The sequence below is a fragment of the Acromyrmex echinatior genome, chromosome 2 (assembly GCF_024713525.1).
Source record: "Acromyrmex echinatior isolate Ae372 chromosome 2, ASM2471352v2, whole genome shotgun sequence".
Lineage (NCBI taxonomy): Eukaryota > Metazoa > Arthropoda > Insecta > Hymenoptera > Formicidae > Acromyrmex > Acromyrmex echinatior.
In genome coordinates this window covers 12,465,312-12,487,440 of record NC_141853.1, presented here as the reverse complement: position 1 = coordinate 12,487,440, position 22,129 = coordinate 12,465,312, and the positions used below count along the sequence as shown (strand labels likewise).

General features: G+C 32.5%; 3 protein-coding genes and 1 long non-coding RNA gene across 7 annotated transcripts; 3 read left to right on the top strand and 1 right to left on the bottom strand.

Annotated features, from left to right (window-relative positions):
- Positions 1-193: 193 nt before the first annotated feature.
- Positions 194-6,373, top strand: por (Protein-serine O-palmitoleoyltransferase por). 2 transcript variants are annotated; one of them, XM_087402922.1, is made up of 7 exons: positions 194-419; positions 561-753; positions 828-1,044; positions 1,202-1,308; positions 1,387-1,589; positions 1,701-1,830; positions 5,858-6,373. In XM_087402922.1, the coding sequence occupies exons 1-7, from the start codon at positions 194-196 to the stop codon at positions 5,964-5,966; spliced, it is 1,185 nt and encodes a 394-aa protein (XP_087259048.1). In that variant the 3' UTR covers positions 5,967-6,373. The 2 variants fall into 2 exon arrangements, with proteins under 2 accessions (XP_087259048.1, XP_011065612.1); XM_011067310.2 differs by lacking the exon at positions 5,858-6,373 and having other exon boundaries at positions 1,701-3,059.
- On the bottom strand, positions 5,838-11,911 carry cdc14 (cell division cycle protein 14). 3 transcript variants are annotated; one of them, XM_011067312.2, is made up of 8 exons: positions 11,066-11,908; positions 10,317-10,585; positions 9,138-9,438; positions 8,418-8,787; positions 7,940-8,281; positions 7,698-7,823; positions 7,115-7,396; positions 5,838-6,185 (listed from the first exon to the last, which is right to left on the bottom strand). In XM_011067312.2, exons 1-8 carry the CDS (start codon positions 11,112-11,114, stop codon positions 6,104-6,106), a joined length of 1,821 nt encoding a protein of 606 aa, XP_011065614.1. In that variant the 5' UTR covers positions 11,115-11,908; the 3' UTR covers positions 5,838-6,103. The 3 variants fall into 3 exon arrangements, with proteins under 3 accessions (XP_011065614.1, XP_011065615.1, XP_011065617.1); XM_011067313.2 differs by having other exon boundaries at positions 5,838-6,245; positions 11,066-11,907; XM_011067315.2 differs by lacking the exon at positions 7,115-7,396 and having other exon boundaries at positions 5,838-6,245; positions 11,066-11,911.
- A 211-nt stretch (positions 11,912-12,122) lies between these two features.
- xmas (RRM_XMAS2 and SAC3_GANP domain-containing protein xmas) lies at positions 12,123-18,860 on the top strand. Its single transcript, XM_011067305.2, has 4 exons — positions 12,123-13,298; positions 13,478-17,591; positions 17,688-17,969; positions 18,095-18,860. The coding sequence occupies exons 2-4, from the start codon at positions 13,501-13,503 to the stop codon at positions 18,672-18,674; spliced, it is 4,953 nt and encodes a 1,650-aa protein (XP_011065607.1). The 5' UTR covers positions 12,123-13,298; positions 13,478-13,500; the 3' UTR covers positions 18,675-18,860.
- A 1,275-nt stretch (positions 18,861-20,135) lies between these two features.
- LOC147910504 (uncharacterized) lies at positions 20,136-21,875 on the top strand. The gene is made up of 2 exons (XR_015544115.1): positions 20,136-20,917; positions 20,986-21,875. It is a non-coding gene; the product is annotated as an uncharacterized LOC147910504 (long non-coding RNA).
- Positions 21,876-22,129: the final 254 nt, after the last annotated feature.

Genomic DNA, 22,129 nt, shown 5'->3' with positions numbered 1-22,129 from the left:
TTAATTCATCTCTTTATTTATCTTTCCTCTTAATTTACATCTTTCCTTTCTATTTGTTTTTATTTATCTTTTCTATCTTTTTAATCTAATTTTCAAATTTTATATGATCTTTTCTTATTGAAAAAACAGGTCGAACACAGAATACAAATCTCACAACGTGCTATGCTGATCAGTTATCTTTATTCTTGCCGCGATGGAAGATGCAGACACGACTGTTTTCTACAACGACGAGGATGATTGTCTGGACTACGAGTGTTTGCACAACAATGTCGAATATGATTATGATTACACAGACTCAGAGAAGGAAACCCTTCACGATTTGTATCAGCATTGTCTCAGTCCTAGTCTATTTGATACTGGACACCATATACTGCCTTTGTTGGGCAGTACAATTTTATTTAGACTGCTTGTTCACACTGGTTAAAATTTTTTACATTATTTATATTAAAAATGTTAAATGTTAATATGAATTGTATAATTATATTGTAATTATTGTTTCTCTTTTTTTATCAGATTGTTCTTGTGACAAATTGCAAATAATTTATTGTTTTACATTTCAGAATACATATCGCATCAAGTATTTCATATATTATCAGTTATTATAGGCTTGTATATAATTCAATATTATGTGCATGAATCCTTAATAGTATTGATAGTATTCGTTCTATTTTCTTATGGTATTTTACATGTGCCAAAAAGATTGCACAAAGGTGCAGGGATCTTTTTACCGTCCCTTTTGATAATTGCGTACTGGTATGTTTCAGTAATGTAGACTAATTTGTGTTTATGTTCTACAGCCAATAAGGAATATTCCAATGTATTTTTAGTGAACTCTCAATGCAACCAGTGATATGGCATAGGATACGCAGTGTCATCATGACTATGGTGATGAAAGCGATTAGCGTTGCCATTGACACAAATGACTCAAACAACTTGCCAGATGTTTATAGTTACATGGGTTACATGTTCTGTGGTGTAACTTGTTTATTTGGACCATGGGTGTCATTTAAAGATTATCTGTCACTACGTTACTCTAGCAGTCAGGTATTTAAAAAATAAGCGTATTATTTTTATCACTAAAATATACAAAAATAAAATATATAAAAATATGCTAATAAGAAAGACAGATTTTTAAAAACAGTTTCTAAGATAATTTAAAATAGACGCAATGATATTTAATAATAAAATTCTCTATACACAGACAAGATGGTGGATAATATGTAGTATAGGATTTGCTTTCCTTTCTTTTGTCTTCCTGAGTATTTCAAATTGTTGGACGCAATGGATATTTGTAGATAACTCTTGGAAGTTAGTATGTACAATTCAAAAATTTTTTGATGAATATTTGATGCTTTCATGTAAAGAAATATTTTTTTCTTATTTCAGGTGGTTAATAGCGTACAGAGATGCGTTATCCTTCAGAACATCCCATTACTTCGTTTCGTACATAGCTTCGGCATTGCTAGTTTTGGGAGGATTTCCCCTTTCATCGTCGACGATAGTTAAGCCCTTGTACATCGAGTTTCCACGCTCGCTTGTTCAGGTCGTCGTTTTTTGGAACATTCCAATGCATCACTGGCTAAAAACGTGTATGTGTAAAATCCGAATTCAAAATAATTCTTACAATGACAAAGAATTTTGTAACAAGGCATTGAAGGCTAAAAATGAAATTTAAATTGATTCCTGTCATCACTTTTCAGACATATTCCGTCCTAGTATTAAAAACTTGGGAAAGTTTGGAGCAGTGATCATCACGTATCTGATAAGTTCTCTTTTACACGGATTGAACTTTCAATTGGCGGCCGTGTTACTTAGTCTAGGATTTTACACGTATGTAGAATTTCAACTTAGGGCCACTCTCGCTGACACCTTCGACGCTTGTGTCACGTCCAAACAGTGCACCAAGAAAAAATGCATGCATAAATACAACTCTCATAATTGTATGGTGTTTATGACAAACTTGATGTTTTCTTTCGGGGCGATATTTCATTTAGCTTACTTAGGTCTCATGTTTGATACGTCAGATCTCCAAGAAACAGGGTACAGCTATAATCACACAATCAACAAGTGGGCTGAGCTCGGATTTGCTAGTCACTGGGTAGCATTAGCTACATATTGCATTTATCTTTTAACTAAATAACGAATTATTTTTTATCTTTAAAAAAAATTTTCTCTCGAGAAAGAGAGAGAGAGAGAGAGAGAGAGAGAGAGAGAGAGAGAGAGAGAGAGAGAGAGATAGAGACTATTCAATAACTTTTAAAAATAAACTGATTTATATATAAAATAAATGATTTTACAGCATTTTACAAACAGCTTTTCTATGCAGTTGAAGTGTAAATAACAGGATATAACTAATATTCAAAAAAGATAAATAAAATACATATTCTTTATTGAATATATAACACAATATAAAGTTCACTGTGTGATCTAGTTTTACTTTATAATTTTTTTTTATAATTATATATGTAGCACATTTAGTAATTTGTAATTATAAAAAAAGTTTACAAAGAGTATTTAAGTATACAATATTAAATAATACTCTCAATATCTCGCATCCTAATCTAATGTTACATTAAATGTCACTTTTGTAATGAATAGAAACATTTTTGCACTCTAAGATATTTTTTCCCTTATTAATCCACTGTGATTTGTAATGTTGCATTTGTAATATTACTATGCAACATAATATTATAAATTAACTATTGTATAATTTTTATATACACTTGCAGATTTATGGATAAATTCTAAGCAGAAACAGAAGACTCGTCGTAAAACTTGTAAGAATTTATAATTGATATTGTAATTTTATGCATATCTTATGCTTCTGCTTAAAATTGACCAAATTATTTTCATGACAATGATTGTATTCTTAAAGACATAATGGTCTCGTTGCATATAATATTACAATTAAACATTACGCAATGAAGAAATGTTATACATAATTCACAATTCTTAACAGACATCCGAATTTCTATCGTAACTTGCTATCATTTTATAATTTATACAATGTATTTATTCGAAAATAAATAATTGTTTTCTACAAATTTTTGGAAACCTAATGGCAAATAGACTTTATTTTCCTAAACATCACATTTGAATAACATGTGTTTTTAAACACTAATAATTAGCAAAAAAAGCTATGACTTCTATATTCATTGTATAAATGAATACGCAGCTAATGTATACATACATACATACATACACACACATATATATATATATATATATATATATATATACACACATACACACATATATGTATATAAATCTAATGTATAAACTACATACATATGTGTAAAAGCATTTGTATGTGTATATTTAGTCGAGAACTTTGCACTAAAAACTACTATTGACATGTCTATATTTTTAGTATCTGTTTTAGTGTCTATAGTTTATGTATCAATTTCATAAAAAATAATAAACTTTTTTTTATTATAATTATCTTAGATATATATATAGCGTGACATCGTCTATAAACAACAATTATAGTTACTCTTACGACTGCCGTCTATATTATCTATTATTGATATTTGAAATTGACAATTCCTTTTTGCTGCCTAGAACAGATTCTGGCGATATAATTTAATTTTTTGTTACATTTTAAAACACATTTTTCTCCTTTTGATTTTTAACTGACATGAAAAGAGAATTTTATTTTCATTAATTATCTGAGATATTTAGAAATATAAAATTAGAAAAGAATATTATATTACAAAATTAATATCTTTAATTATTCTTGTTATAAATAAGAAAGTTAAAAAGCAAGTACCTTGCTTTTTAAGCTATGGAATCTAGATCTATAGTTCATTAAATTTTAATAAATTGTTGCAGTTATTATTATACATTTAATAAGTGACTGATACATGCTCAATTAAATATATTTATATGTAGATATATGAAAATAAAAGTGTATTATAACAAGATTATAAGTTAAAATTGTTAAACACATTTTATTTTAATGTATAACACAAATCTAATGTATAACATTAAGATATGATACAAACAAAACACCTGAAAAAAAATTTTAATTTTGCAATCTATTAATTAGTTTTAATAAATTATATTAATTTTATTAATAATTATTATTAATTGAATTTCAAAGATAATAAAACTTTATGCCAAATATCATTCTACTATAAATTTCTATTAATTAAGATATATTTTCATATAATTATTTATATATCTTGTCACTTTGGTATAATACTCATTCAAATAAAGTTCATTTAACAATTATAAATACGATTTTATTATAATCTTTTTACTGTATGTAAAAACTTTTGTTCTTTCCTATTAATAAAAATACTGCACTGCAAAAGTGATGCTTTTTGAAGTGTTACACATTGCAAAGTGCAATTTTTGAGATTATTAAAACAACTTAATATGTACAGAAAAGGTACTCGTAAGAGTAACAGCTTAATTTTAATCTTGTACTTAAAGGTATTCCAAATATTTCATAATTAACTTACACTGTTATATACAATTTACAAAGTGCTCTACATCAGAATATTCAATATCACGTCATCTTATCTTCAGGTCAATTTGAATCATATAATGAATCATCGAAAATATTTGATGTTTTTACGTAAAACGTTTTATTAAAATTTTTTTCTTCTTTTTTTAGAGCACAAAAATTTTCAGTATATAATAACTATTACAATTTCACATCACATTTCTTGATATGTTTTACGTTGAAGCAATCGCGTTAAAATTTTTTGTATAAGTTACGTAATTAAATTTTGTTCATATGTTTACAAAAAGACCTGAAGATAAATAATATTCTTTACATATTAAAATTGTGTCTTTAATAAAATGTTGCTAAAGTTGTTATTATCAATGTATGTATAATTGATGTTATAAAAAAAAAGAAAAAAATAATATAAAGTCGCATATTTATAAAAATCTACATTTAATTTGTTTTCAATTAAATAAGAAATATATGTATAATTTAACATATTCAAATTTTATATATAACAGATTTCTATAATTTAATGAATGCATTCAGCAGGAGATATACTAAATAACATCGCTGGCAAAGTAAGTAGCATCGATCGTATATAAACTGCACATATAATATATACATTGGTATTGCAATTCTTCATCTAATGCGTTTGTCCAAAATAAAAGCAACACAAATAAATTTTTTAACAAGTGCCATAATTACAGTGTTTCGAGCTCTTTAACATTTGTTTTAATTGATTGAAATACAAGACAATTATATGCTTCTATAATGTACTACGTATTCTATATCACGATAATGCTAAATAAATTTTTATTTTTGTTAACTATCCAATTCCGGTTTGCAATAATTTTTTCACAACAATAAAAATTTGTATATATAATATATACGTATATAAAAATTTGTATATTTTAATAACAGAAAAATGTAATAAATTTAATTTTGAGGCAAGAAATTTATCATTACACTCCTTCAGTTTTGATTGTGCAATGGATCAAAAGTCATTCTTTTGTATTTTTAACAAGATATACATTAATTATAATGGAAGAAATAATACATCTTACTTCATCAAAAATTATTAAAGTTAATTAAATGTTTCTAATTTTTTAAATTTTGACAAAATGAAATAAAATGAAAAAATGTGTCTTTAGAGTGTGTAATACACACTGTAAAATACATGTTCAACTAAACGTTGCGAAAAGAATAAGTACGTGAGCACTAAATTAACATTTTGGCAAAATTTTGAAAAAATTATTGAAAACAGAAATTATATAATTGTATAAGTCGAAAAATGATTTTAAAAATATATATCTACAAGTGCTTATTCTGACCAGCAGAAAGATGATATTAGAGTTAAAAGATGATTATTAATAGAATCTGATTCTCTTTTTTTTTTTGCAGACATTCAACGCATCGCAATACTCTGATATATGGAAGAACAATTAAAAGCTGTGTAAGCTATATATTAAATATCACTGCAACAAATTCATATCCCATGATGCAGATATGATAAAACCATATTAATCAATAATGCAGTGTTGATGATTTTGGTAGAGATATAGTTTGATCTTCATTGATTTATGATATAAAAAAGCCTGGGCAAAACTTGCTCGAGTTGAAGGATTGAAGATCAGAGTGAAGTGCTTTTTACTGAATGATGGGGTTTAAGCGATGAGATCTTCGGCGCTGGTGAGATGCTCCAGTTACCTGACAGTCCTCCCCAACGCCACTGGGAATATCGGTTAGTCATCTGATAAATGCACTTTTATAACTTTTTGTTGTGCGCGCACTGCAAGTCACAGAAATAAATGGGATCGGTTCGTTAGCCACCTCTGGTGCTACTTGTTTTATTGCATAAGCATTAAATGTAAATTGTTACGAGGCCTGGACTATATAAACTTCAACCTGTATAATGCATCTCTGTTCAACTGTTATTTGCCCAGGCCTATATAAGGTTCATAGAATGCAATACATGCTAACAAAACAAAAACGAAACTTAGGAGTCATGCTACATGCAATATGGAACAATTAATCAAATGTTCTTGAGGCTTCCATGGGTGCTTTCTATACAAAGATTATGCATTTTGCGGGTTTTCTCTATGTCCAGATCCAATCTTGGAATACCAACGTTTCGTGAAATCGTTCACGAAACGTTGGCATTCTAAGACTGGATCTGGAGAAAACACGCAAAACGTATAATCTTTATAATTACTCAAATGGTTTTTCCTTCTTTAAAAATCAATAAAAGAATAAAACAACAGTTAAAAATTTATATAATAACATAAATAATCTTTGTTAATTTAAAAAAAAGGTATAAAATATTTTTAAGATACTTATACATTTGGCTATTAACAGATGTATATAAATCTATAAAGCTTCATCAATTATATTTCTATATACTTATGGTAATAAGTATAAGTAGTGAGAAATATAAGAGAGATGAAAATATAAGATTAGATAGTTGTGTATGGAAAATGTACTTGTACATTGACAATGAAGCAAAGCTAAAGAATCAGAAGCAATGGAAATTGGCGGGGTGGAAAAGAGGGAATATTGTAAAAGTTCTTCATTTATACATCAAATAAGCAAGGATGAAAAAACTGCACAATCGTAAATTTAGATCCAAATTCGAGAAAACAGGGACAGTTATTGACTTACTGCCTGAGCGAATAGCGAGTAACTCGGTCTGCCGATCTGAGGATCATATTCATGCGTTGTTGCGGTTGCGATACTGAATGATTGGCAGACGAGTTTGTAGCGTGGGCCTGTGCAGCCATGCAGGAGGTACGTTTTGCCCTTCTCACTGGTTTTGATACGGTTAAAGATGTAACAGGATTGGTAGTAGTTGTATTGTTGTTGATGTTATGACTCTGTGTTGCCGGTTTAGACCTAATACGGCAGGAAGATGGATCACAGCTACTGTTGACCAACCAACTGTTTCTACAATTTCCAGTCAAGATAAAGAGACCCTATTTTTTCGGATATGCATGCAATATTGATAATAATATAATTCGATCGAAAAAAATTTTATCGATCTTATATATAAGAAGCATGTGTTAATGAATGTATGTAAGCGTAACTTAGAAGGGAAATGAGCAAATGAAAGAATATACGTAGATAATGTCATAGAAGAAAGAAGAAAGGCAAGATATAGAAAAATACTTAGAAAAATACTTTGAATAAAAATAATAAACAAAGTAATGTATAGGAAGAGAAATAGATAAATAAATAATTGTTTAACCTTTTCACGACTGTCGTTGCGGTGGATCGTGATAATAGCCTTTTGGTGGGATCTCTTTCTTTATTTCCCACTAGAGCAATGGCTCCTTTTTGACTTCTGGTTTGTAATAAGGGTCCCAAATATGGGCTATAATACGATATACACATTAATCTCAATTTTAAAAAGACAGAAAACTCTCTCTCTCTCTCTCTTTCTCTCTCTTCCCCCCCCCCCTCTCTACAATAAATATATTTTGTACTTACTGTACAACGGTAGATGTCCCTGTATTTGCATTAAGAGAAGTTTGAGCTGTCGATATACCTCTTCTTCTAGCTTTAATTCTGCACAATTTATCACCTTGAGTCAACGTACTATATCTAGTCGTGGCGCTAGCCCCAGCCGCTGGTCCAGGATCATCCAATTTTATTTCATCCACGCGATGCATTATTCCTGACACATTATCCTCCATCAGGTTCTTTACATCTCCTTGGAAAAAGGCTGCTTTAGGTCTACCAATTATCGAATATATCCCATATGCATGCACCGGATTTCCATTTTCAGATTGCAATGGCTCTTTCAATAACGATCGAAGATACATTTCTTTTCTAAAAGACGCAAAAGTATCATCATATTTTTTTTTCTATTACAGTATAATATAATTTTTAAAACAGATACAGTATAATAAAAATAAAAAGAAAATGATGAATGTGTACACATACATTTAAATATATACACACCCACCTCTCCAGCCATTGTTGCTGATGCCCAATTACAGAACCTGGCCTACATATCCTTATCCAGGCGATTGTTTCGTGAGCCGTTAAATGATAATGCTTCATAATGTAGCAACCTATGAGAGAACCCGTTCTACCGAGACCCGCTTTACAATGTACAGCAACCGCGCCACTTGCGTTTTCCGCTATTTTGAGAAACTGATGCATTATTGCGTCCGTCGGCGTTGAGCCGTCCATAAAGAATAGATCTTTATGAATGAAACCGGCATCGGTGAAGCTCGCTGCATCGTAAACCTTCTTATTAAGCCGTATAATTGTTGTTACATTATTACGGCGAAAATATGTAAAATACCATTCTGGGCCATGAAGTGGATAACCTATGGAAAAGATACATAATTCTTGAATGAATTATCTTACATAGTCATATAACTATCATTACATATAGTTATTATCAAGCTAGATGATTTAAGTGATAAAGACCAAAAATTAAATGTATAGATAGATCTTTGCTATATATATTCCTTAAAAAAAAAAAATTTTTATTCTTTTGTTTATCGTCACACATTCATCTTCAAATTTTGCTCATACTTGTGTCCCCTTGCTTTTGCGCTCGCAAACATTCATTCCATGGATCTGTTTACTCATCAGATTCCTTCTCATTATTGCATTCTTTTTCATGCACATAATTCTACATCGTCACAATACAATTAAAATGGAAGGTACGCACCATCTTCCATTTTAGATCTCGCATGTGGACCACAGAAAGCAATGAACTTTCCAGGAACTATCCAATTTAAATCTCCATTTTCAACTCTTTCAAAGTGTTCATATTCTTTAACACAGAAATCTTCAAAATTAAAGAAACCAAGTCGATGGCACTTGTATATAGCACTTAAACAGTCTCTTAACGATATCTGATAGCATGGTGGTCCAACCGAAGCATCACGAAACATGATAAACGAAGGACTATTTGGACTTTTAGTTAAACATTCATAAACTTCTTGTGCTGTACGCTTGCAATACAATATCTGAAAATAGAAAATAGATTTTAATGCGATAAATAAATCCTTTTTTCATAACATTCGTACCTACAGAGTTACAAAAAAAGTTTGGTCACAAAATATTATATTTATTGAAAATTAAAATTATTAATAGGTAATGTGTAATTACAAAAATACAAACTCTAGAGTATTAATTTTGTCTTATTAAAGACCAAAAAATAATAATTAACATTCAAAATGGCAACATTTTTTAGCTTCGATACAAGTTTTAAAGCATTTCAAGAATATATTAACGATAGCTGCGCATCTTTTTGCGAATAAATTCTACCAGGAAATCAATAAAGTAGTTTTTAGTTTATCAACCAATAAAAATTTTTCAGAGTTCCTTTAGAATTTAAAAGTATACCCTAGCGTCACATCTATTTTACCAATAAAACGCAATAAATTTCGTGAGGGATTATGTTCAGAACAAAAAATTTAAATTGAAATATTTTTTTATCATTTCTTAGTTTCTCTTATGGCATTTAGAACTGTCAAATATTTGCTCAATATAAACAAACTGTGCAATTTGTACCAATAAAATTGGAGTCTTTAGACTAATGGGTTGTACAAAGAAATAATGTCGAATTCTTAGATTTAAACTTAGATTTAAACATTTAATTCAATATAAAAATATTTTACAAAAATTTATGCGTATTGCATATGTGCAGTTAATGATATATAGTATGCAATGATGTGTCAATGTTCATAAATCATGTGTATATAAGTCACATTTCATTGAAAAACAGATAATATTAACTTGCCTAATAATTTGATAAGACACAAAACTTTGTAGCTATTCTTTTGTCATTCCAAATATATGTTCACTAACAAAAAAATCATAAGAGAAAAAAAATCTGTATTACCGCGTAACTTCCTATAAGAAATGCAGCATTAACTCTTTTCTCCGAATCCTCCATCGTCGTATAATGCACGAGTTTTTTTTTGCTGAGTGCAATGCCCTTTAATTTCTTATTAACTTTTTGGCAGTATCTGTATAGCACGGCCAGATTTAGGGGACCAAAGTCGGAGTAAAAATTTTCATATACCAACTCGTTGTCAATACTGAAGTAGTGAGTGTTTGGATTACTTTTTGGTTTCATTGCTGTTCTTAATGTTATAAAATACAATCGATCTGAAAGAAGAAACAATTTATTCTTCATTTTATACATCAAGTAAAAGAAAAACTTTATTGTGGACGTTTAAACAACTTTATACATAAAATAATGTAAAATTTTCAGTAAATTGTAAATTGTAATTTTGTTTGCAAGACTGATGATAACGAATGCTATTTCTGAAAAAATATACCAAGAAGATATATTAAATATCTTAAAAGTATAATATACAATTACGGTTTTAAGAAAAAATGTAATTTAATTTAATATAAATGCATCGATATGAAATAAATTTGCGTATCGTTTATTAAAATTAAAAAGAGGGTTTTTTTTGTCGAAGATCTCGCAGATGTTTCATTGTAACGAAGCAAAACCGTTAAACGATAGCTCTGACGTTACTTAATCCACAGACCGTATTTACAACCGGGAACAAGTCACTTGCGGCCAGCATACTTTCTCGTGCGGTCATCAAAAATAGATTTTAATCCAGAACGGATTACCTTTTATGAATTCAGCCGCGCACGCCAAAACCTCGTTCGCGTCCTCCATCGTGATCCAGCAGCGGGTGTACGGCGCAGTAGCAGATACCGATCAGGTGGATCTGTCATCAGCGCGACGTTAATGCAAATTGGAGTAGCGTTCAATTAGCGGCGCGCAGTAAACACGCGGGAGTGGGCGGGTAACTAGGCGAAGTCTTCGGATTAATCGTTCGGTTGGCGGCGATCTCTTGGTCTCTGCCTACGCGCGCAAAAATCCGAGGTGCATTACGTCAGGCGAGCGTATCGCGTCGCGTCGCGCCGCCTTCCCGGCGACACGGCGTACGCTCTACGCTCTACGCTCTACGCTTTGCTATGTACAACTATGTACACCCACGCCACGATGCCTTCGACAGGCGACAACCTCCGTCACAGAAACAGGGTGGGACGTTCGTCAGCTCGTATCAGCTCGTATCAGTTCGTATTCGCCGATTCGCCGAGTCGCCGAGTCGCCTGTCGCCTGTCGCCAGTCGCCGCAGGCTGCGACCGTTACGGAATTCAAACTCGAGGGGGAGAAGTGGAGAACGGAACCGGATTCTACGATGTTCTGCCGATTGGTGATGGCCGATGGCTGGTATTGCGACAATACGACCGGACACGGCGTCCAACGGCGCCCTACTCAGCTCCGTTCCGTTTTTTTATCATTTATATTATCGCCCCCGTTGATTCTGTCGATTCGCGCACATATATACGCCCATATATTATTTCACACTACATCGCCACGATATATTACGCACGAGTTTTTTCCTCGTTCTCTTATCGTTGCCGTTGCCATACCCTACTCCCTGATTTGTCACCATTATTCCACATTATCCGCTGAGAAAGCCGAGAGAAGCGCGAATTTTGATTCGACCGCCATCTTGTTGTCTTATCACACAGCGAGATAATAGAGGTTACGTGATAATCGACGATCGATTGCTAAAAGTATGCATATAGTAATTATAATTAATACAATTAATTTATATGCGAAAAACTAATTTTTTGGCATTCAATGATTTTAATTTCCTATAAATTTGTTATAAATTTTCAAAGTTGAATATTCATGTCTTTTTCACAAAAATTGACCCAACACATCTGTATAATTTTTTTATGCTCTTCTCGATCCTTATATTCCAATAATTTGGAACAAGTTATAACTTAATTGAAATACTTAATATTTTTAATAACACAATAATAATTGAGGATACTTTCTATTTGGTGACACAAAGAATATTGTTCTATTTTTGTTACTTATTAGAAAGATAGAATAATATTTGTTTCTAGAACGAATTACTGCTCGATTTAAGATTTGATTGTTGGATTGCGCTCTTAAAATACGCCATATTGTTTATGATCACCTGAACGCAGAAAAACTTACTATATTTTTTCTCCCTAAAGAGAAATTCTCCTGTTGGAAATCAGTCGTGTTCCAAAAGTAATCGAAAAAAGACATGAGGGTTATAGGTCTGTTTTTTATTGCTGCACTTTAAACCAGTGCAATAAGTTGAAATGAAACAAATATTCATTTGTTTCACTTTGTCTTATTTCATTGTGTGTACCAATTCAGAAAGTGTTATATTGTATATTCACGTTACTTAAAATACCCCAAATTTTTAAAACAAAATAAATATGTATGTATTCGAACATTTAAGAGAGAGAAAAATCGAATATTCTAAATATAAAAAGTGCACGCAACGCGAACAGAGAATCGATTCTGTATCTTGAAACGAAGTGAAAATTACGAAAGTGAGCGAATTTACTAGAATACTGATAATTTTATTGGTCGACACTTAGTAAATTTGCTTACTTCTGTAATTTTCATCTTGTTTGAAAATAGAGAATCGACCCTCAGACTTATAAATGTCTCTTTGGAAGTTTGCATGCACTCTAGTGTGTATCTTTGCTATAATATACGTAATAGAAATACTGTATATTCCATGATTTCTGATAGGTTGAAATTCTTATTCTCTATTCTTTATTCCCTGTTCCTCTTATTGGCGGAGCCCCTTAAAATCGTTTATTTTTCATTTCTAATTCCTTATTCCTTCTATTGTGCCGATTGTGCGCAGGGCCTTAAAGTTATCTGGGCGTAATTCCTGAACGCAGTCCAGCGTATTTTGTAAAATAGGTTAGTGTTTTAAATGCGCGCGTAAACATTGCTGCAGCTGACGGTGACAATTCAATAATTGTTTTATTCAGTGCTGTTTCCCAGAAACAGGTTGGTAGATTCACGATTGTTAATTACTACTAATTGAGATATGATTTTCAATATTCCGATTCGGAAGTTAAACCAGACAAATGTTAAACCACATTTACCTTTTATATCGTTGCGATACGCAGTATCGTATTCGTCACAGTGTTGTTGTCGTCACAGCATTTACATTATATAATTTACAGGAGTAAGATAAATTCCAAGCGAAATGTCAAGCCAAATGGATAAAATGGAGATGGATACTTCGGAAACAGATGCAGCGTCGAATTCTTTCGTATTCTCGAAACCGAATATATTTGATCTTTCAAGAGTTATTAATTTCGGTGTAGGTTCAGATCATGTGTTTGACACTCAAGTCAGTAAAAAGAATATATTTACATTCGCTTTACCAACAATAGTGTCACAATGCAATCAGAGTCGCATAGGTAGTTCACATGATAAAGATCGAGGTGAGCGCTTTGGATTAGAGCAGTGGACTAATCTAAATAAATCTAACAAATATAAGCCAAGAATTTCTAGAAACACGTACAAGCCTACGATCAACGTATTTGCTAATGCTCTTAAAGACACGGGAGCATTTGAACAGTTGAAAAAGAATTCCAGATCACGTATCACTAAAGTCAACATTGACAACTCGATAACATGCTCTAACGTGCCGAAAGCCTTGCTGACTAAAACAGCAGCAAAAGAATACTTTATCAAGTACGGAAAAATCATAAAGATAACTATTCGTCCGAAAAAATATGTAATCACAGTAATTTACGCGACCAAGATAGAGGCGAGTGCTGCATATTACGGCAGTGGTGATTATAAAGGTGAAAAGTTTGATATAGAATGGACAAAGCTGGAATCAACGGCGAAAAGAATGATTAAGAAGAAGGAATTGCAGCACAATATAGTGGCAAATCTACTTAAAGCATCCGACGATGAGATTAAATCAGAATTGGAAGCCATGGCGAACATAGAATATAATTTGCATCCTATCAAAGGAAACGAGGTGTCTGATGTAAACATGTTGTTTCCGATAAAAGGTAAAGCACTGAGTGGTAAAACATTGTCGCATGAGAAAGCTATGGGAAAATTGGAAAAAGTTGCAATGAAAATCGAGAAGCACGACACCGAGAGTCAGACAGTTAAATCTTTGCCCAGTAAATCCATAGAAGAACTGCAAAATATAATACATCAAGTTGCTCTTACGGCCGAAGATAAGTACAAAGTGTTGGAAGCTAGAGACCGTCTTATGAGACTGAAGCGAGCCAAACCAGCTTCGCTCGCGACGGTAACCAGCGGCACTTGCCCTGATATGTGCCCTGAGAAGGAACGTCTGATGCGCGAGTCTCAGAGGCAAGTTGCGTCGTACGAACAGCTGGAAGGTAACGAGTACAGAATAAATCATGCGATTGCTATAAAGCAATATTCAAGATCTTCCGCGGATCAGGAGGAGCCAATGCCTCATGAGTTAAGGCCGGTGAAATCTTTGAAAATGACCATGAGCTACTTGCTTCACGAGTTGATGGATCTCTGTGAGCAGGAAGGTACAAATCTAGCCGAGTGGTATCACTTTCTTTGGGATAGGACGAGAGGTATTAGAAAAGATATTACGCAGCAGGAACTGTGCTGCAAGGAAAGCGTCGAATTGATCGAGCAATGTGCTAGGTTTCACATAGTATGCTCCGAAAGACTCTGTGCGGAGGATGCATCTGTCTTCGACAAGAAGATTAATTCGGAGAACTTGACCAAGTGTTTGCAAACTTTGAAGTACATGTACCACGATTTGAGAGTAAAGGGTATCACCTGCGGAAACGAGCCTGAATTCAGGGCGTATATTGTACTGCTAAATTTGAACAACGGTAATTTCCTGTACGACTTGCAGCAGCTGCCAGTCTCCGTGCAAAATTCACCGCAAGTCCAATTTGCGATCAAAGTATACTTTTCGTTGGACTCGAACAATTACTACAAATTTTTTAAACTCGTTCGAGAGACGACTTACTTGAACGCCTGCATCCTGTTAAGATATTTCAATCAAATCAGATTAAGAGCTCTTTCGATAATGGTGAAGGCATATTGTAGAACTACTTCAACTGCTTTTCCGTTATATGAATTAATAGATATCCTTGGCTTTGAGGATGAGAACGAGGCTATATATTTCTGCGAACAAGCAGGATTGAATCTGTCAAACGACGAGATGTACATTCTCCTGAATCGTCAGAGTTTTAATATGCCCACAGCGAGTATTCAGCAAGGTAGGGCTTGCAATTTAATAGAATCCAAGAGAATCACCTTAAATTTTAGTATTGGGCAATGCATCGCTGGTAAAAAAATGCCAGAGAAGACTTACAAGAATCATAAGCCACATAATAGTTTTGACGTGCACGGTTATTTAATGCCTGAATCGATCAACGCCGCGGACCAAACTGCTGATAGTTCCTCTGCGGAACGGCACGATCCATATGAATTCGTAGAAAAGGAGGATAGCAAAACAAAGAGGATAGCAAAGGTGACATCAATCCGGAATAAAGATCAGAGAGCCGTAAAGGATTTTCGATCTGTGCAAACTCGAAAGCCAACAAATGCGAACAACGAAGCGAGCGCGTTTAAACACGCATCAGTTCCCGAATCGGTTCTCAACTCAGACGTTTTTGAAACGGTAACATCGTGTGTACCGGATGTATTCGAACACAAGCCAAAAGAATCGAATGTATTTATTGAGAACAAAGCTCAAATTGGTGCATCGATTAAAGTAGCTTCTGAAAAATATTCTGACAGCAGAAGTGCGACTAGTACACGTCGCGAAGACACTAATGATAAACAACAGCCAGCGATGCTTGGTAGCAGCAATATTATCGGTAATAATTTATTTGTAGGCAATCCTTCCGTGTTCTCTACACCAGAAACATCACATAATGCAGAACCAGTCCCGCCGTTTGCCATGGCTGTAAATAAGAGTATCTTCTCCGGGGTAGACTCGGGAAATTTATTCAGGAACGTTAGTCCTTCCTCCACGATATTCGTTAATAAACATTTTCCCATACCGGTTTCTGTTCAACAGTCAGTATTCGCAGATGTTGCGAGTAAGACGAAGAAGGAACAAAGTGTCTTCCATAAAAAGGAACAGAAGATCCAGGAAGAAGTGATATCGGAGGCTGAGAAAGCGAAGCTAGAGAAGGCTAGAGAACATGCGAGGAGAATGCAACGAATTGAGGAGCAATCGGAAGATATTTATAATAGCTTGCACGCAGAAGTCATGAACGAGTTTTGCTGCACCATCGCGAAACAGGATATCGACAGGATAGAAATGTATAACACATTGAGCAAGAGAATTCTTTCAGACATGATCGGCGAAGTTACTCATGAGATTTGCGATACAATACTGACCGCGGAAATTGAGCAGCAAAAAAAATTACAGGCGATGTTACTGCGAATTAAGAATCGAGTGATCGTCAAATGCGTAAATATTTGGAAACAGTACGTATTGAGAAAGAAGCGGCAAAGAGCGGCGTTGGAAGACACGCCGGTTTGGTTGCAGAGGCATTCCGTGGAGGAAACCGCGCGGATGCTGTATACCAAAGAGCAGGAAGTGGTGATGCAGAATATGTGTAAACGACGAGGCGAACCAGAGGATGTAGCAGCCAGCGCGACAGAGACTCTTGCGCCTATCGAAATTATCGTGTATGCCGGCATCAAGGAGAACATACGATCGTTGGACCTCGAATCCTTGCCTAACGTATATTGGAAACTCGTCATCTCTTGGCCGGATTTGGCTAACAAAGCGGTCTTGTGGTATCACAAGAAAGTGATGAATGAATACTTGAATCCTGACAATTTTACGATGGATCCTATCGTGAAAATTTACCGGCCAAATCCCTATGAAACCTTGCACGTCTGTATAAGGCATTTCGAGGGTTTGATCAGCGAACATCACTTGATCGGTGCCGACGCACTTCTATTCATCGCTGATGCCTCGGAGAATTACAAATCTGTAGCGAAACGTTTAACGAGGACCGTATTGTCGCGGCACAAGCTAATGCCTATGCCGCTCGCCTTTATTGTCTTAGGTAACGGAGACTTGGAGAATCAGAATGATAATATCGTCTCAGATTTGGAATCCTTCCTGGAATCTGGCTATGTATCGGAATATACAATCATGTACGAGGAGAATCTGTCTGCAAAAATTATCTTAAATTTGACGCAAAGCGCAGTTTTATGGTTGACGATGAACAAGTCACCATCGAATCCGCTGGAAATGGATTATCTGTTTAATGTATACGACATATGTTTATCCGAAGAGTTATGGTTGAGGTAAGCTACTTTCTGTACTTACCTAATTATGTGTATATAGATATTTTCTAATATGTACATAATACACTATATTCTGTTTGTTATTATAATTTTCAGGATACTGGGTGATTCTATGTATAATAAACAGTTGTCAGACGCATTAAAAGATCCAAACTTTGTAATTGATTTGCACAATGAGGCTGTAAATCACTTGATAGACATAATCTTAGATCCAGAATCTACGTTATATACAAATTTCGCGCCCGAGTTGAAAAAATTCCTCAAAAACAGTGGCACCATGCCATGCAGTTATGAATATTTTAACGAATCATGGAAACGAGATGAATACAGAGCAAAATTAGAAACCACGATGAACAGTTTTGTGCTACCGCCGTGGAAGTAAGTATTGATCTAGATCAATTATTAATTATATTAATATATCTATACCTATACAATAACGCATACACGATATCTGTGTGTGTATCAATATCTTGTTATTTATGTCGTTTATTTTCTAATTTCAGTGCACCGTGGCCAATAACAGACATACAAGATTTACGACGACATATTATGAATTATTGCAGGGAGGTATTGTCCGATTCGAACTGTAATATCATTTTTTGCGATATATTGAGCAACTTATTTCTCACCTCGGGCAGTTTACAAGTATCAAATTTCGTACACATACTACTATATATAATCAAAGAGAAGATACGTCTTCTGGACGAAGATCAAACGGTCATTTACAACAGAAATCACATCAAGCATTTCCAGACATTACCATGGTGGTTCAAATCCAACGTATTGACAGAATTCATGTTGCACGAATCAAGCTCGGATAATAATATCATGTTAAATGAACCAATGAGAAAGCGAAAGAAACTCGATAAATTCGAAAACAATTTGGATGACAGCGCATTAGATGAGGAATTTAGTTTACTAGCGGAGTTTTGCGAGAGCACTAAGACTCGTGTTATGGAGGTGCATTCTGTGTCTATAGAGGTAGAGAACCGTTTGCAAGCGCAACAATTAGAGAACGCATTATTGGAAGACAGGCTAAAGAACGCTTTACTTGAGATGGACTCAGCAGAGGATGGCATATAAGTTTTCCCTGTTTAACCGTATGACATATTTTTTAATATTTTTTGTCATTTTATATTATACACGTTATGTACAACATGCATTATATCTATATATTGACATGCGATGATTTACTTTTGAAACAATATTTTCCAGTCAAATATATCTCTACATGTATAACATTTGAAATATATTTATACATAACTGAAAGGAATATGTGTGAAATCGCTATTACGATCTTACTTAAATGTTATTAAGTTGTTCATATGTTATAAGAATCATAAAAATAGAGCTAGTCATTAATTTATTTTTCATAACATAATTGTTTTATATATACATCTTGAAAACTAACGTGGTTATAATTTTAAAAACATATAAAAAGAAGAGCATAAAAAACCACAGCACAAGTTATAGTTTGTGATATTTAATTATTATTACATTAATTAAAATATTAAACGTTTCGGCCACAATCTGGCCATCTTCAGTAATTCAGTAATATTCTTAAAACGCAAAGTCATCTAGTTGACATTAAATTCAACAATCTGGTGTTATAATCAAATAAACGTGTTCTTTTCTATGTGAAGATGCTTCATACGAAATGTTACAACGCCAATTATCATATCACGAAAAGTGTAGAACAAGAATTTCCAGATTTTAATTTAAAATAAATTTGTATATCATTAATATCTTCTAGTCGGAATATAAAGAAATAGAATCGTTACCTGTTTTACAGCAAAAAACTAAACGATGAATCTCAAGTACTTTTTTTGCACAATTATTATAGAATTTTGTCGTGACATTATGTGTTGTTATTTGTCATATCATGTATTTTATCACTATTTATATATATGAGTCAACAATTTAGAAAGTTCTAGAATTATTTATTAAAAGAAAGAGAGATCCTTCTTAAGAAGAGGAAAATAAACATCAAGCAAACCTTCCGTGTCACTTTGCTTATTGATACCTCTTGTTTGTCTTTTTATATGTATCATTTCCGAAATTCTTCTTTTCATTAATGATTGTTCTGTATCTAAATTCTTATGTTATCCCAATCCAATTCATGCATCTCATTCAAACGGTGACGTGAAACCACTGAAATTTCGGAAGAAGGTTTTTTTATGTCAGCCTTATGTTCTTTTATCCGAGTTTTTAATTTCCTTTTAGTTTGGCCAACATAAGACGATTCACAGTTTAAACAATTGATTTTATAGACTACTCCACAATGATCATCCTTAGGCAAAGAATCCTTTCTCGTTTATAAAAGTATTCATTTTATTCATAGGTTTATAAGCTATATTAAACCCATGAACATGTGAAAATTTTTTGAATTTTTCAGATACTTTGCCCAAGTATTGTGAAAAATTTTTTCTTAGAATCACATTCATTATTAATTTCTTCGCGATTTTGATCTAAATTAGTTCTATTTTCCAATGTTTTTATTCTATTTTTTATTGTTGAAAATATGAATTTTAAAGGATAACCATTACTTAAAAGCGTGTGAATTAATTCAGAGATGTTTTTTTCATGAAATTTAGGATGGGATAAAAATAAAATTCTATCAAATTGCCCAATAATTACTCCCCTTTTATGTACTAACGGATGATTCGAAAAATAGTTTAAATATCTCCCAGAATTGGTAGGTTTTTTATAAATATCAAAGATGATATTTCCTTTTTGTCTCATTAATTTAACATCTAGAAAATTTATGCCGTTTTCATCGCCAAAGTTAACAGTAAATTTAAGCCTAAGAAAGGATTCTTTGCCTAAGGATGACCATTGTGGAGTAGTCTATAAAAATCAATTGTTTAAACTGTGAATCGTCTTATGTTGGCCAAACACTAAAAGGAAATTAAAAACTCGGATGAAAGAACATAAGGCTGATATAAAAAAACCTTCTTCCGAAATTTCACGTCACCGTTTGAATGAGATGCATGAATTGGATTGGGATAACATAAGAATTTTAGATACAGAACAATCATTAATGAAAAGAAGAATTTCGGAAATGATACATATAAAAAGACAAACAAGAGGTATCAATAAGCAAAGTGACACGGAAGGTTTGTCTGATGTTTATTTTCCTCTTCTTAAGAAGGATCTCTCTTTCTTTTAATAAATAATTCTAGAACTTTCTAAACTATTGACTCATATATATAAATAGTGATAAAATACATGATATGACAAATAACAATACATAATGTCACGACAAAATTCTAATTGTGCAAAAGAAGTACTTGAGATTCATCGTTTAGTTTTTTGCTGTAAAACAGGTAACGATTCTATTTCTTTATATTCCGACTAGAAGATATTAATGATATACAAATTTATTTTAAATTAGAATCTGGAAATTCTTGTTCTACATTTTTCGTGATATGACAATTGGCGTTGTAACATTTCGTATGAAGCATCTTCACATAGAAAAGAACACGTTTATTTGATTATAACACCCGACTGTTGAATTTAATGTCAACTAGATGTAACTTTGCATTTTAAGAATATTACTGAATTACTGAAGATGGCCAGATTGTGGCCGAAACGTTTAATGTTTTAATTAATGTAATAATAATTAAATATCACAAACTATAACTTGTGCTGTGGTTTTTTATGCTCTTCTTTTTATATGTTTTATATATGTTTTATGTATATATATATATATATACACACAATATATAATTCGCAGAATTATATGATTCGGAAAATATATATTTTTAACAAAACGCTTTCCATGGTCTTAAAAGTATTGTCACTTGAGTATTGTACATTCACAACACAGTCAAATTCTCATAGAGAAGATAAGAAAGAAAAATTTCTTCAGAAATGATGAATGTTCTAAAAGAATCAGTGCAATGAATACATATTAAATTCATTTATTAAATTAGTCACACAAATTTTCTTTTCTCATATTCATATATCTCTCTTTAACTTGTATTACTTATTCTGTTCCCGCCTCCTTCTACCATATAATTTTATTATGTACGTGATGAATCCAGATATGTAAGCGCCTTCGAAGAGAGATATATTTAAAATATAGGATACATATTTTACTTTATAAATTGTTAATAAAATAGATGAACTGAGATCAAATGATGTTATAATACAAGGTTTTGTAACATATACAGAATATAATACAAAAATTGACGTATTTTGTTTTCTTGTAAAAAAATGTTATACAACAATTTTCAAATGTATAATTATATAAAACCTCAAATATATAAATTAATGTTATGATGACTCTTGATTACCAAGATTTTTCATTTTGTTACTCAGAACACATACATTTACAATTCCTTTATATTTCATCATTAATCGATGATTTAATCGGAATAGATCGACGCGTAGCGAGTTATATATTTTTATTTTTATTTGGTTCAGCTATGCTTTTGATTTATTCCTAATTCGAATCTCTATTTATGAGATAAATATGACAACTATAAGAGTCTCTTACAGTATTTCAAACAAAACATTGTCATAATTATTTTATG

What these genes read in the sequence shown, in the direction of transcription:
- por (XM_011067310.2), top strand. Translation starts at nt 194, where the DNA reads ATGGAAGATGCAGACACGACTGTTTTCTACAACGACGAGGATGATTGT. An exon ending in TTTGTAGATAACTCTTGGAA is followed by an intron (nt 1,309 to 1,386) that starts GTTAGTATGTAC and finishes TTCTTATTTCAG; the next exon opens with GTGGTTAATAGCGTACAGAG. An exon ending in GCATCACTGGCTAAAAACGT is followed by an intron (nt 1,590 to 1,700) that starts GTATGTGTAAAA and finishes ATCACTTTTCAG; the next exon opens with ACATATTCCGTCCTAGTATT.
- cdc14 (XM_011067312.2), bottom strand. Translation starts at nt 11,114, where the DNA reads ATGGAGGACGCGAACGAGGTTTTGGCGTGCGCGGCTGAATTCATAAAA. An exon ending in GGGACATCTACCGTTGTACA is followed by an intron (nt 7,824 to 7,939) that starts GTAAGTACAAAA and finishes ATCGTATTATAG; the next exon opens with CCCATATTTGGGACCCTTAT. An exon ending in ACTCGCTATTCGCTCAGGCA is followed by an intron (nt 6,186 to 7,114) that starts GTAAGTCAATAA and finishes CGATATTCCCAG; the next exon opens with TGGCGTTGGGGAGGACTGTC.
- xmas (XM_011067305.2), top strand. Translation starts at nt 13,501, where the DNA reads ATGTCAAGCCAAATGGATAAAATGGAGATGGATACTTCGGAAACAGAT. An exon ending in TCCGAAGAGTTATGGTTGAG is followed by an intron (nt 17,592 to 17,687) that starts GTAAGCTACTTT and finishes TATAATTTTCAG; the next exon opens with GATACTGGGTGATTCTATGT. An exon ending in TTTGTGCTACCGCCGTGGAA is followed by an intron (nt 17,970 to 18,094) that starts GTAAGTATTGAT and finishes TTCTAATTTCAG; the next exon opens with TGCACCGTGGCCAATAACAG.